The sequence below is a fragment of the Fundulus heteroclitus genome, chromosome 6 (genome assembly GCF_011125445.2).
Source record: "Fundulus heteroclitus isolate FHET01 chromosome 6, MU-UCD_Fhet_4.1, whole genome shotgun sequence".
In the NCBI taxonomy this organism is placed as follows: Eukaryota; Metazoa; Chordata; class Actinopteri; order Cyprinodontiformes; family Fundulidae; genus Fundulus; species Fundulus heteroclitus.
The window spans coordinates 21,434,046-21,448,950 of NC_046366.1; the positions used below are offsets into that span (position 1 = coordinate 21,434,046).

A 14,905-nucleotide genomic window follows, 5' to 3' on the forward strand; every position below is an offset into this window, starting at 1 on the left:
GCATTCAACAACCGTATCTGTGGCTAGGTTCACACTGCAGGTCCTGATGCTCAATTCAAATTTTTTTGAGGTGGCCGTTCATATTACTATTAAACGCGACCGCCATCACTCTGCTGTGTGAAGGGTTTGAGACAGCAAAGCGACCCGCATGTGCAGATAACAGAAGGAGATGTCACAGAGTAGCGCTCTATTTACGGAAGTAATGGTGAATATAATTGTTTCTAGAAGCGTTCAATAAAGATTTGCTAAAAAAATATCCGAAGTATTACCACATATGGAAGTTGCACAAATTCGATTTTTTGTGGGGTGAAAAGATCGAAGTCAGGCCGTTCACACTGCCGTGAAAAAGACGGACATGGGCAAAGAGTTCGGATTTTGGTCGCGTTTCCTCGCGGTGTGAACGTAGCCTGTGTTCTGGCTTTTGTCGTAATCATTGAGCAAAAACTGGAGGCTTGTTTCTGCTGCAGGCGTGGAGAGGCTGCGAGAATGAAGAATGGGTACCACACACGTACGAAGATCTGGAGGGGCTGCCCTGCATCGTCATTCTCACGGGGAAAGAGCCTCTCGGAGAGACCTTCCCCCGGTAATCACACACAACCATCTGATTTATTAATAGTAAATGAAGTTTCTTTAACTTAAATGAAGTTGATTTTGGTAATTGTTTTATTGTGATTGTCAGTTTTTGTTTTTTTATCTTCACCTTTATGACCCTCAAGGTCCCTGAAATACACGGACCTGCGTCTGATAGACTCCAGCTACCTGACCCGTACCGCCCTGGAGCAGGAGGTGGGCCTGGCCTGCACCTACGTGTCTGCGGACGTGGTCCAGGAGTCCAAGACCTCCACGGCTCCTCGGGAATCCGACGGGGAGAAGACCGCCGTCAGTCTGAACGACGGGGACGAGCTGGAGAGACCTCAGAGCAATGGCAGCGCTGCAACCAGAACGTCTGGTGAGTCTCCTGGATACGCTGCGATGCCACGGTGTTAAGGATGCAAACGCATATCTGGTGTTTCTTAAACTTCAAAGCAAAAGCATGCACTTTGGAGTTTGTGGCCTATTTTTTGTATTCATTTGTTGAGGGATTACACTTTTAAGGAATTGTGGTTTTTAATTTGGATGCGACAGACAGTACAATGTGCTTCATTGAGTTTTTGTTTTACACGTTTGGACCTTTAAAGCACAACACTTTGTTTTCTATCTGAAATTGTTTCTGTCTCTCTTCACGTCCTCAATCAGGCTCCCTGGTCGAGAACGGCGTCAGTTCATCTGACTTGGCCGACTCGTTCCAGAAGCCCTCCACGTCCGCCTCCCAGCCCGAAGGCCTCGTCACCTCGGACATGTCCACAATAACCGAAGGATTCAAGCAGGAGTGCGACTCTCTGGGAAGCCAGCTCCCCTCCAACCCTCTGAAAGCCCCCAACGACCCTCCGTCCCATTACTCCAGCTCCTCATCGTCCTCCCCGTCCCCCTCTTCCTCCTCTACACAGAGGCCCAGTCAGTCCACGCAGTGTGGACGGGCGTCGTCGAAGTCCTCCAGGGTGTCGCCGCGGACGGTCATCTTGTCGCGGCCGGCGTACAACCTTCTGTCGGGGGAGTCGGGGAGCCAGCTGAGCTCCTTCTCACTGCTGCCCCACGCCGATGTGTCCTGGAGCAGTCCGCTGAGGCCCCTCGTCACGCACGACCTGCAGGGGGCGGAGCAGAGCCTGTACTACCGCCAGTGGACCGTTGCCAGGCAGCACCATGCCGATTACGAAGCGCCGCCCGGGCCCCATCCGCGACGCTTGCTCCTCAGCGGACCCCCACAAGTAAAATAAACACGCACACGTCTCGCTTCCGAAAAAGGCTTTCTGGAAATAATTGTTAATGGCAGTGGAATGATGATCATGTATCTTTATTTTATTAAACAGATTTTTATTTTATTAAACAGTTTGGACAGTGCCTATGCCAAACAAGCAGCATTATTTTGAAGTTTAAAACCATTTAGCAGGTTTCAGCTACAAATATTTAGCATGATGGACCAACATAACGTAGTGGATAATTCCATGATTACCCTGTATTTACCTCCGTCCCATCTTCCCAGCAGCCCTGACCAACTTCCTTGTTTACACTGAAAAAACAACAACATAGCAACAGCACAATGTCGGCACCACCCTGTGTTTTTTTTCAGGGTGATACGCAATGTTAGTCCTCTGTCACACATAGTGTTTTGCAAAAGATTACATTTTTGTCTCATCTGACCAGAGTGACCAGAGCATTTTCTTCCACATGCTTGCTCTGTCGCCTACATTTCTTGCAGTAAACTTGAGATCAGTTTCCTAGTTATACGGCCTCTGAATGCAATACTTTGTTTAGGGGTATCAGAATAAAGGGGGCTGATTCCTCAGCAACACTTTTCAGATTTTTATTAGTAAAAATGAAAGAATGAAAGCCACGTATCCTTCTTACGAACTTTAGAATTGTGTATATATATATATATATATATATATATATATATATACTTGTTATGGTTTATAATATAATGAAAAACAGTGAAATATGCGGAGCAGATGTGAAAAGTTCAAGCTTTATCAATGCTCCTGCAAGGCACCTTATTTGTGGTCTATCTTGCAGTTAAAGATAAAGGTACCATCGTTATCAGTTGTTGGTCGATTTGTTGCTTTAGACATTAAATTAAATTGCTTACATATTGTTGTATATCCACATGGACATATAAGTCATTAAACAGCAACAATTGTTCTTTCTTGTTCTTTGCCAGGTGGGGAAAACCGGCGCCTACCTGCAGTTCCTACGCATCCTGTTTCGCATGCTCATTAGACTGCTGGAGGTAGACGTTTACGATGACGAAGATGATGAAGAGGAAGGTCAGAATTAGTGGGACTTACTTCGAATCGTTTTTTGTTTTTTTTTCCCTTTGAGTATGATGGAAATAAAAGCCGACAAGTACGTGTTGAATGCTTCCAGCCTTCATTCAGAAAGCAGGTATAATTTTCACCTCTTTGTCAGTTTGTAAATACCTACCAAGTTTGAAATTGATAATAGCAACATCCTTATTAATATGGAATTAAAAGATACATTATTTCCTTCATGTTGTCAAAAGAGGATGAGTAGAAATTTAAAAAAAAATAGTGTTGAAATTACATTTGCTTGTAATATTTTTGGACAATAAAAGAATGTGATCATTGGCAAAGGGAAAGAAAAACATGGATAATTTTTTTAATACTCGAATGTCCTCTTCAAAACGAGCGTCACTGGTTAGATCAGTTTGATGTCCAGTTTCATCCACATGGATGTCTGGTCTGAAGATATCCCAGCATGCCATTATACTGAGATGACTGATGTTCTTCACTTGCTGGTGGTTTAAAGTCCAAATTTTGGAGCTGATTTGCGATCGCAAAGATTGTCCTCTTTGCACCGATTTGTGCCAATTATGATTTGCCTTTTAAGAAATATGAGAAAATACAGAAATAACAAACGATGTATGGAAGGAGCAGAAGCAAAATAACAGAGGTGTGAGGGTGGGCTCTCACCGTAACTTTACAACAAACACAAAAAGATTACAGAACTTACATTTTAAACTGGCTTTTGCATCTTAAATCACTGATTAGCATTAGTGCGTCTAGCATTACAAAAAACAGCAACCTCTGCGTGGATTTCTAAAACAGTTTAAATCCTTAACTTTCCTCTCAGATGTTCAAAATGCTGCAGACATTTCCAAATCCCTCGTGTCACAGAGCAAAATGAGGTTGAAGGCTCAGGCTTTTAAAACACAGGGTCCCGTTTTGCTGTCAGGTATCTCTGTAGTGCTGACAAATGTTTGTTTTTTTTCTTCCCTTTTTTTACCTTACAGAAAATACAGATGGTATGACAGATGTTATGACTCCAGCGAATGTGCAGTGGCCCGACATCGAGGACATTCGAAAGATGCCTTTTGACCCTAATCCCCGAGATTCTAAATTCAGGAAGGCCAGCCCGGTTTACTCTGACAAGATGCCAAAGTTCTTCAAAGGTCAGGCTTTTATACTGAATGAGTTAAAGACCTCAACCTGCAACTGAATAGAAAAACAAGTATCTTGTGCAGTTTAAACACATGCAATTTAAATTTGTTTGCAGAGTTTAAAAAAGAGGGAGAGAACCAAACACAAGACACCAGAAGGACCAAGTCAATACGCCTGAGTAGGTTTGCTGCCCATAATGCCTTTCATCACTGTGAGCAGTGTCATCAGTACTGTGAGGCAGTTCCTACCACACAGGTGAGATGCAGCGCACACGCTTCCTTCAGACATCTGGTCAGACGGACAGAAACGCCCCCTCCTGACCTGTCAAAATACCCTGAAAGCCTTGTTTTCTGAGATCTCCCTACGAATAACGGCGTCGTGTGTTCTAGCTGTCGGAGTGCTCCTTACACGCTTTCACCTTCTGCTCGTCCATGCTGGGAGAGGAGGTCCAGCTCCAGTTTTTCATTCCTAAAGCCAAGGAGCAGCACTTTGTGTTCAGTCACCAGGGCAGCCATCTGGAGAGTTTACGACTGCCTCTGGTCTCCACAAAGGTTAGATAACTCATCCCAAGAGGCGATAGATGGGTAGAAGTTCAATATAAAAGCACACGTCATCAGCATATTGGAGGCTAAAACAAGGACTTTTGTGATGAAGAATACTAATACTATACACACGTCCTTTTGGTTTCTGCACAGGACCCTGAGCTTCTGAAGAGTCCAATCTTCACCCCGACGACAGGACGCCAGGAGCACGGCCTGCTCAACCTCTTCCACGCCATGGAGGGTGCCGCTCATCTGCACATCCTGGTGGTCAAGCAGTTCGAGATGCCCCACTACAGGAAGTACTGGCCCAATCACATCCTGCTCGTCCTGCCTGCGATGTTCAACAATGCTGGAGTTGGTGAGCAGCTTTTTGGCTTTAATAAGCCCAGTAAATAAATAAAAAAATGAATCAGACGCAGAAATCACTGTGGATTTCACCACTGAACCGACACAATATTTTCTGTTTACTTTCAGCACTGGTATAAAGATGTATAAAGCGCCTTAAATGAAACGTTTGCATTGAACATGCATAATCTTGTTTATTTTCACTCTAGCAGTGAGTTTGGCATGCTACTTTCATATTACTTCTGTCCCTTCACTGTGTATGGTAGAAAGATAAACCTGTTTTTATTTTAGGTCTAACGACAGACTGTACCAACCTTGGCAGCAACACAAACCTTCAAGCATTTGCAACAACTGCCAATGAGACTTTTGCATCATTGTGGAGTGCTTTTATTCATCGACTTTGGAGGGTTTCAATCATGAACCACCCAGTTTTAGCATCTCAGTTGGACTTACACGTGGTAGAGAGCAGAATTTAGGGTTCCGTCAACTAGTAAGCCACCCATGTGTCAAAAGTAGCCCCAGACCATCACCCTTAACCCACCATGTTCCACTGCCAATACGACATTATTGTGGAGTCATCACAGGTGCAGTCGGTGATCTTGATTGTAGGTAGCAGGAGGTAGCCTCGTGAGACCATCCTGATCTCGCGAGCTTTCAAGGTTTCACTCGCAGATCAGTCTGGCTACTCTCCGTTGAAGAAAATTTGGAGCCGTTCACCAAACGAACGTCCAATCAGCGTTGGCTTTGAGGCGGGTTGAGGTGTGACGCAACGAGAAGTGCGACAGTTCAGTCTAAAGAACATGGCGGCTTCAGCCGATGAAACTGGCTATCGAGCAAGTTTTATCGGAATTACAGAATATTTCTTTGCTGAGCTAACGAGCCTTTACCTGCAGCAGCAAGAGTAGCTTGGCTTGTGGTTGTGTTTTGGTCGTCGCTCGTAACAGAGCTGATTGGTTTATTTGGCCCGTCTATCACCAACATAGGCCAATCAGCTAACCAGTATTTTCGCCCCTTCCCAAAATTACTTCAACGGAAGGTTTCCAGATGGATATGCGGAGCAAATCTATCTGGCGGAGTCAGGTAAAGCAGGAGGAGGAATGTGAGAGAACCTAGCCGTCAACGGGTCAGAACATGACCCCATTTTTGTTTGTTTATGAAAAACGGTTCTCACCGTGGTTCTTTGGAGTTCAAAACCCTTACAAATGTTTAACCCTATCCTTTTCTGACAGATTTCAGCAACTTTGTGTTTCATCTAGGGCTGGAAGATACAAAAACAAAAGCATATCGATGACCCCGAACATTTTATGCTGTTGCTAAATTACCTATTTCTAGATGAAGAACACCAACTTTTTACCAAAATTGTACGTTTTCAAAAAACTCTTTGAAGGAGGCGGAGTGTTCCTGGGTCTGTGTTTGTGATTGGTTTGGAGGATGTATTGACTGAGTATTAACTTACATGATCGGCTAGAATGCAAAATGAAGGAAAACTGTCCTTCTATTAACCTTAATACTAGTTATTTAATGTCATTGTTAATTCAGCAAGGCAAGGGATTACTTGTTTTCATAGTTTCAGGAGGCTTTGGATAACTTATTTTCTTTAATAAATGGATTTATCATTTGACAATTGCTTTTGGTATTTACTCAGTGGATCTTTGTCTGATTTTTTTTTTTATCATTAATAGCGGAAACATTTAAGTGAAAAATTATATAATACTTATACAGTACTGTATAACCCAAGGAAACACTGGTCATGCATCACTGATTACAAAGCTACTCTGATCAACATTAAAAATGCTTCAGTTACCTTTGCATCTGTTTAACTGGGAGTACCAATAATGGTGTCACCAATTATTTTGTTGAAATTGTTTTTTTTAACAGTAGGTTGAATTTAGCTGAAATTTGCTTTTTACATCTGTTCACCAATACATTTTAAATAAAATGGATGCATAGCTACTTACCTTCCACCATTACTGACTCTTATACATTTAGAAGAATACTAAAAGCAAAAAAAAAAGAAAGAAAAAAAAACTTTATGAAATGACTCTGCCAAATAAACATTTGAATTGGAAAAGTGCTCTGATAGTTTGAGTATTTTCAAATTCAGTCCTGATTTTTTTGTCTTTGTCATTAAGATCTGTATCAGAATTCAGTATATATATATATATATATATATATGTGTGTGTGTGTGTGTGGGTGTGTGTGTGCTTGCATGTTCCCTACTTCTTATGTTTATTGCCCATCTTGTTAATAATACCCACAGCATTTGAGTCAACAGGGTCTTTGGTTGTTATGCTTGTTTGTAGACGGTGAAAGGTAAAAGCTTCTTTTAGCCAATCTAAGGCAGCCATCCTGTATGAAAACATCCACAGGCCAATAAGGTGATGTGAGGGGTAGCCAATCAGGAGTGTGCTCTGTTTGAAAGAGGTGCACTGTGACAGATGACAGCTGTGTCACCTTGACCCCTCAAATAGACGTGGCTTCCCGCCAGCATTTCTCTTTCAGGACAAACCGATTGTACTTTATACACATGCAACAGGAATTGTGCTCTTTGCTATAAAAAAAACTGACTTCCAGCTTTTTAATAAACTTTTATAGTTCACATTCTACTTGTAATGGATGCTTACATTGTGCGACTCAAGGAGAGTAAACCCATTACCCCCATCAGCAACTTGCTGTGGGTGGCAGACCCTTTGGATTTTGTACTTTTAAGGAAGTACGAATGACACGCCGACTAATAGGCTCCTGTCTGTTTAAGGCGCCGCTCGCTTCATGATCAAAGAGCTGTCATACCATAACCTAGAGCTGGAGAGGAACCGCCTGGAGGAGCAGGGTGTCAAGAGACAAGATGTATGGCCTTTCATCGTCATGATGGACGACTCCTGTGTGCTGTGGAACAGCTACCAGCCGGCAGACGCAAGGTAGAACGGGAGTTGAAATAACCTTGTTCCTTTAAAATAAAAAATAGGGAATTTAAAACAGGAACTGAAGAAATTATGTACAGTTTGTTTAAACATAAGGCAACCATTATGGCTTATCATACGTTTAAACAAGGGGTCGTTATTTTTGTGCTTATGCTGCCTGTCTTGGCAAGGTCTCCCTTGGGAAAGAGGTTTTTAATCTTAATAGGATATTATTTAGATAAAAATAAGTAAAAAAGGAAAAAACTTACTTTCAGTGGGATGCCTGTAACGTACTGCTGTTGTGCACCACCACTTTTGTTAAGTGATGGAGGACTAAGCAGAGCAATTATCACAGTTAAGAAGTTTAACCTACCCTTGTTAACCTGTCTTGGTTCCATTTATGGCTTGTTTAGTTTTACTGTGTACTGAATAGTTTGATGAGTCACAGTTTGACAATCAAAGTTTTGCGTTAAAAAGATAAGCCTTCATCTTCACCAAGGATCAGGTTACCTATGTCCTGTGCACCTGGGTGACCCTATAGATTTCCCTGCAAATGTAAGCATGTGTATTTTTCTCATTGTGTCTCATTGCAACCAAAAACTCCCAGTGTACTTTGTTGGGATTTTTGTATGACAGAACCAACAAGTGGTGCATAATTGTGAGCGGGGAGGAACACGGACGATTTGCCTTCAGAAATCTAAATCTAAATACGCTGCTCATGAACATTAGCGGGACAAACGAACGGGAATGGTTTTTGTAGGTGGAGGCTACAGAAAAATTCCCCTTCTTTTTCTTTAGTCAACTTATGACAGCATTATGTTGTGTCGTTGCCTGGTTAATTCGCTATAAAGCAGTAGATTTTCACATTTTCTATTTTTGTGATATTTTAAAACTTTACTCAAAATTAGCATTAATATAACCGTAGATGGAAACACAGCTAATGATTGGCCTCCACGCTCCCCAGACCTAAATTAAATAATTTACCAAGTCTTTTAGGACGTATCCCAAAAGACTTGGTAAACTCAAGGGGGGTTAAATACAAATGCACACCGCAGTTTTCATCCTCTACTTTACAGTTATGCACTACTTTGTGTTGGGTCCCAATAAAAGACCTTCAGGTTTGTGGTCGGAATAGGACAAAAGGTGAATTTTTTTTTTAATGTAATGAATGCTTGTGCAAGATACAGTACTGCTTTTTAAACTGTGTTTGGAGGTAAAAGTTAGTACTGAGAAGTCTTCAGATAAACTAGTCTAAACTAAATGTCACTAAAACAATTATACAAATTGATGATGTTATGCAACGCCTTGTTTTGGTTGTCTTTTCTTGACCCCGATTTCCAATTCTGCCAAATAGCGAAACAGTTCCCATTTTGTTGTTGACGTTGCATTCAGCATTGTGTCGTTCGGGGGTTTAAAATGGGATTTCTAAGAAAAACTATTAAAGGAGTACAAGCTGAACCCTTTCTCCTTTTATTATTATTTTTTATTTATTTATTTTCTCAGCGAAACCTCCGATGGAGGCTTGGCCCTCGCCAACGTGTCTCTGAAGACGGTGCTGCAGCACATGGAGAACACGCCCAAGATTTCCCTGTATGCCGTGTGCGGCGTGCGTAAGTGGAGCAGCGCCCTGGCTCGCAAGGCTCCCCGTAACCCCTTCAGTCGCTGTCACCTCCACGACTTTGTCCTCCTCAATGTTGACCTGACGCAGAACGTCCAGTATGACCTCAATCGGTGAGTTCTCGTCGGCCGCTGAGCCGCTGATAACGCGGAGCGATGGTTTTGGTTATTTTCTTTACACCGCCTGTCGTGTGCAGGTACGCCTGCGAGGAGGTGGACTTTAATCTGAGGGTGAACAGCAGCGGGTTGCTGATGTGCTGCTTTAACAACTTCTCCCTGATGAAGAAACACATTCCAGTCGGCGGAAACAAAGACTTTGTCGTCAAACCAAAGCTTGTGGTTGGTGTCTTCTTTATATTTCGTAAGCCCGTCGATCGTCAGATCAGGTTTAAAATAACGGACGCTGTTTTCTTTCTTCGCGAAAACATAACCCAACTGCGCCCTGCCCAGTGTTGTATAGTAACAAAGTATAAATAATTAAGTATTTTTACTATTTTTACTACTGTACTTAAGTATTTTTTGGAGTACTTTATACTTTCCTCGAGTATAAATTCTTTTGATAACTTTCACTTTTACTTCACTATATTTTCAAACTTAATTGCATACTTTTACTCCGATACATTTTCAATGTTTGGTTTAGTTACTCGTTACAAAAAAAAAAGAGAGAGAGAAAGAGATGCACACAATTTGTATAGCACTGACCTTACTTGAAGAAGAAAAACTGAAAGCTTACAAAAAGGTTGTATTTTCTGTCTAAACTTGGTCTAAATGTCTCCTGCACTTGGCTGTTTATATTATTTTAAGTGAATTTGACCTTCAAAGTTTACCAAAATGTAAAAAATGTCATTCAAACTGCATTTGCTTTGTTTTACATTTTACTTATAGTTTTCATTACATTACTTGAGTGCATCTTTTTTTACAGTAATTTTCATACTTAAGTACAAGACGTTTCAGATACTTTAAGACTTTAACTCAAGTAACATTTCAGTCAGTGACTTGGACTTTTACCAAAGTCATATTTTGGAGAGGTACCTATACTTTTACTTGACTCTGAGATTTCAGTACTTTATACAACACTGCGCCCTGCCTACCTTTTTTTGTCTCTTCAGGAAATTGAAAACAAGGCTCCGATCAGCCCGTCCCAGTATGTCTGCGCCCCAGACAGCGAGCAGACCTTGTTAGACGCCCCGGCCCAGTTCCTGCTAGAAAGTTTCCTGCAGAGCTGCAGCCACAGGCTGTTTCCCAAGGCTGTTCAGAACAAAAACAACCCAGTTCTATCCATCGATAGTTACCTAAACCTCAGTCCAGAGGTAAGCCCTCCTGGGAGATCCGTCCCCTCCGCTACATGCACAGAACCCACACAAAGAGGAGCATTTATGTTCCGAATTTTAAAAATGTATTCCTGCAAATCATTCTTAAACCATACAGAAGCATGCCGCCTGGTTCTCTATCTGTTTAGCATAGAACAGCCTGACCTGCTTACAGGCACGTGTGCAGACAGCGAATGCTAACAGGGCAACTTCTGCTTCTGAGATCATATCTGCGACTTTGCAGAACCTCGGCACAAACAGTTTGCTTACGTAAACAAATCGTTTTGTGTGTCCTGTTTTATTTCACACAACATGCAGAGGTTGTTTGTCCTGATGAACCCAAAGCCTTCCCGGCACATTTTGCACGCGTCTAATCCAAATACAAAGCATCTCGTGTTGACTTATCTTGTTCTTGAAGCACTAATGAAGCGTCTTACATTTTTTTTGTCACAGATTTCGGTGTGCTACATCAACTCTCGCCCACACTCCACCAACCTCAACCATCAGGGTCTGGTGTTCAGCGGCCTGCTGCTTTACTTGTGTGACTCCTTCGTTGTCTCCGGACTCCTAAAGAGGTTCCGCTTCCTCAAAGGTGACAGACCTCTCTATACCAGCCGATGTTTTTTTTTTTTTTAAAAACGACCCATTCTGTCGCATTACAACCACATACGTCATTGAATTTCAGTGGGGGTTTTATTTGACAGACCAACACAAAGCAGTGCATAAATGTGAAGTTGAAGGAATACGGGACAATGTTTTGATATTTGTTCATTTTTATTTTGCGGGTATGTCTCTGCCATAACTCTAGGCCCGTTTACACTACACTTTTTTAACCGAGCCGAGCCGAGACCAGTCTGAGCTTGGATCAGTTAACCAAGCCAAGACGACCGTTTACACACCACACTATCCCGGTTCCTTGTTCCTCCTCGCCTCCTAGTGGCGATCTGCGGTACTACCGCTCTCTGGGATTGAAGGCGGAAGCAGCAAAACAAAAACGGCAGCGCCTGTAACATTCAGGATGTTATGGTTAGACATAGAGTCGGCTTTTGGGACGTGGATGAGACAAACGAACGTCTAATAAGGATTTACAGACGCAGGAAACAACGACAGACGCTGAGGTTCATCACGCTGCTAAGCAGAATCATCTCTGGAAACCGTGTGGTTTGCTGCTATTTTTCTAGCTCGTTCACAGAGGCAAATGTCAAATCAGATGGAAATTTTTCTTTTATATCTGCTGAGGTCTGTGGTTCATTCCTGCAAGCTAGCTCATCTTTCAGTTTTAAGAGCATTAAGGAAAGCTCTTTGGAGCTGGGGAATTCTGCTGCCAGAATGCCAAAATCACTGGCCATCTCTGTCACTGATCTATTTCCTTGTTTTAGGCCCCATAATATTTTGCTCGCTAGTTTTTTAGGCAAAGGTCTGTTTAAAAAGTCCATGAAATCCATCGTAACTAAATAAATTACTTGTATTTTCCTCAAAGAAGAGGCCCAGGTCCTGAAGGGGGCCAGTGGGATAGGAGATCTTACTTCCATCATCAGGAAAAAGAGCAACGAGAGTAGCTGTATGACAAAGCACACTGGAGCAGGAAATCCCAACAAATGTTGTCCTATCCAGAAGATTTGTCTAGCTTTCAGTCAGCTCCATCCAGCTTCCATGTCCATGTTGAAGACAAGCACCTCCAAAGGTTGACTGTGCCACAACCATGGAGATGGTGTGCTACTTAATGCATTTTGGTTAAAAAGCTTAACTTGTGTCTCAGAGCATCTTCCTCCATGGTTGTATGGCTTGTAATCCAATGTGGGGTGGCAAATTACAAACAAGACTTCTTTCGACAATGGTCTTTTTCTTGCTATTCTTTCATAAATGGCAGATTTGTGGAATGAATTACTAATAGCTGTCCTGTTGACAGAATCTTACACTTGAGCCGTGGATCTTTGTAGCTCCTCCAGAGTTAATTTAGCCTATTTCTCTGATTTATACACCCCTTGCCAGACCTGTCAGTTTAGGCTTTTTCTTTTACTAATTAGTTCAATTATGAAGGCAATTGTTTGGATAGAATTTTACTTATGGGGTCTCAGAAAAAAAAAAAAAGATTTATGCCATGTGTTTCAGATTTTTTATTTGGACAATATTTATAAATTTATATCATTTCATGTGTAAGTCATTATTATGCACTGCTTTATGTTGGTCTATTATGCAAATCCCTTTACAATACATTGAAGTGTGTGGTTGTAACATGGAAAAATGCACAACAAGAAAATGCAAAGTTCAAGTGATAAAAACCCATTCTGCTCCCAGGTGCCACCCTCTGTGTGATCTGTCAGGACCGAAGTTCCCTGCGTCAGACTATTGCTCGGCTGGAGCTGGAGGACGAGTGGCAGTTTCGTTTGCGGGACGAGTTTCAGACGGCCAACTGCAGTGAGGATCGTCCCCTTTACTTCCTGACCGGCCGTCACGTTTGAACTCATGGGCGTTCTGCAGTCGTGCAACTGGAGAAACCCGGGAACACTTAGAAGTAATTTGGATTTCCTCTACAGCAAGTTCCTCGGATGCTTGCTAGCTGACTCGTCTCCACTTGACCTTGTTTTTACAACAACAACAACAAACTGTTGTTAGGGGGAAAAAGAAGAAGAAGAAGAAGAAAAAAAGCACAGCTTAATTAAAGCTTTGACTGTTTTGTTGTGGGGAAAAAAAATGGATCCAATACAGGACTAATGGAAGACCATGAACTTTAAATCCATTTTGTCCAATTCTGGACATAAGTTTTTATCTCAGGGTTTCAAATTGAGGAAGATTTAAGGGATCCAAGGCGTTATGTTTTCTCCTCCCTGCTCGTTAACTTATGTCGGCACCAAAGACTCGGCTGCACCTTGCCTTCTCCATTTGCTTTTCAGCCCAGCCTCCGAAACTCCACGAAGCTCATTAACGCTCTACAGCTAAATAACATCACCACAGAGGTTGTGTCACAAGCAATTTCCTTCATTAGGAGTAGCTGATTCTCTTCTTCTACCAATGGGATTATAATAGCAAGAGACTATTGATCTACAGATTGAAGCTTTTTTTTTTCTTTCTACAGTGCCTCCAAAGGACGAATGTGGCATCGATAATCCATAAGAAGAAGCTGTGAGAGTGGTTTTACTCTCCAAATGACGTTGTCGTTACAGCTAGGGGAGTTAACAAGCTGCAACTTTTGTGTGTGGGGGGGGGGGGGAATCGACAAAAAAGTCTCCCAGCTATTTAATATCCTGATTGTTAGCCATGTCAATGTGTAATGCCAAACAGAAAGAGCCGCAACCTGAGCTACTTGCGGCTCTCGATACATTTTCATCCCACAGAAGAAAATGTATGCATCGTCTTTTTTTTTTTTTTTTTAACAAAAACATTTTATGTTTTTTTTTTTTTATTATTATTATTTTAAAGGCATACTATGCAACATTTTTCAGTTAATTAATGTGTTCCATACCGTTTTGGATGATTAAATGAGTCATTTCAGGTCGAACAAAGGTTTTCTCGGCCGCCCTGGTGGTCTGTGGGGGAAATACCGCACTTGCAATTGCAGGAGCCCTCGGCCCGCACACACAGGCTCAGAAGTCTCGTGCATGGCGAGAGTCGGTCTTGCTTTACGGCGAGAACTGCTACACGCCCGCAGTGAAAGGCGTGCTCGTTGCTACCGCAGTGGCGATATTTGTGCAGTTATCATGGCGGAACCAGCGAGAAAACAGCGAAAGCCCATGTTGGAGCAGGCAAGAAAGAGGAAAAAGGCTCTGGACAGAGAGAGGAGTCGTACACGGGTGAACATCGGGCAAGCTTTTTCCGAATGGCGAGAACTAAAAGAAAAAGAAGGCTGCAAGGCTGACGCGGACCTCGCGTTTCTGCTGATGCGATTCTAAGTAACATTGGAATGGTTTCTCTCTCTCTGTGTGCATTCATACCTTCACTGTGTTAGTCATTGTTTGTACTGCAGTTTTTTTCGACTTTTCGTTGCGTTCGCCTGTCTGCTAAGCTCAAAACAACCGCGCCTGGCTTGACGGAGAAACCAGAACAGCTGAGCATCTTTACGACAGTGCACTTTTACTTTCGGCCTCTGGGGGGAGCCTCGCTGGAAAATCAACCCCGGTTGCATAGTATACCTTTAAAAACCTAAAAATATAAAGTGTCCGTTCTTCAAAAATTACTACAACTTTTCTATAGAAGAT

The 14,905-nt window shown here is 42.3% G+C and overlaps 1 protein-coding gene across 9 annotated transcripts in view; it reads left to right on the forward strand.

Annotated features, from left to right (window-relative positions):
* Positions 1 to 13,334, forward strand: part of greb1l (GREB1 like retinoic acid receptor coactivator) — an 82,840-nt gene extending 69,506 nt beyond the window's left edge. For 8 of the 9 annotated variants that reach the window (XM_012855359.3, XM_036138325.1, XM_036138324.1 and 5 more), the window contains exons 21-34: positions 468 to 583; positions 717 to 949; positions 1,237 to 1,805; positions 2,756 to 2,861; positions 3,848 to 4,006; positions 4,111 to 4,250; positions 4,385 to 4,546; positions 4,691 to 4,895; positions 7,638 to 7,800; positions 9,286 to 9,513; positions 9,597 to 9,738; positions 10,509 to 10,709; positions 11,163 to 11,301; positions 13,008 to 13,171. In XM_012855359.3, the coding sequence (XP_012710813.2) occupies positions 468 to 583; positions 717 to 949; positions 1,237 to 1,805; positions 2,756 to 2,861; positions 3,848 to 4,006; positions 4,111 to 4,250; positions 4,385 to 4,546; positions 4,691 to 4,895; positions 7,638 to 7,800; positions 9,286 to 9,513; positions 9,597 to 9,738; positions 10,509 to 10,709; positions 11,163 to 11,301; positions 13,008 to 13,171 (2,727 nt within the window). Of the gene's footprint in view, positions 1 to 467; positions 584 to 716; positions 950 to 1,236; positions 1,806 to 2,755; positions 2,862 to 3,847; positions 4,007 to 4,110; positions 4,251 to 4,384; positions 4,547 to 4,690; positions 4,896 to 7,637; positions 7,801 to 9,285; positions 9,514 to 9,596; positions 9,739 to 10,508; positions 10,710 to 11,162; positions 11,302 to 13,007 lie in introns of all 9 variants that reach the window. The other variant, XM_012855368.3, reaches the window with a different exon arrangement.
* Positions 13,335 to 14,905: the final 1,571 nt, after the last annotated feature.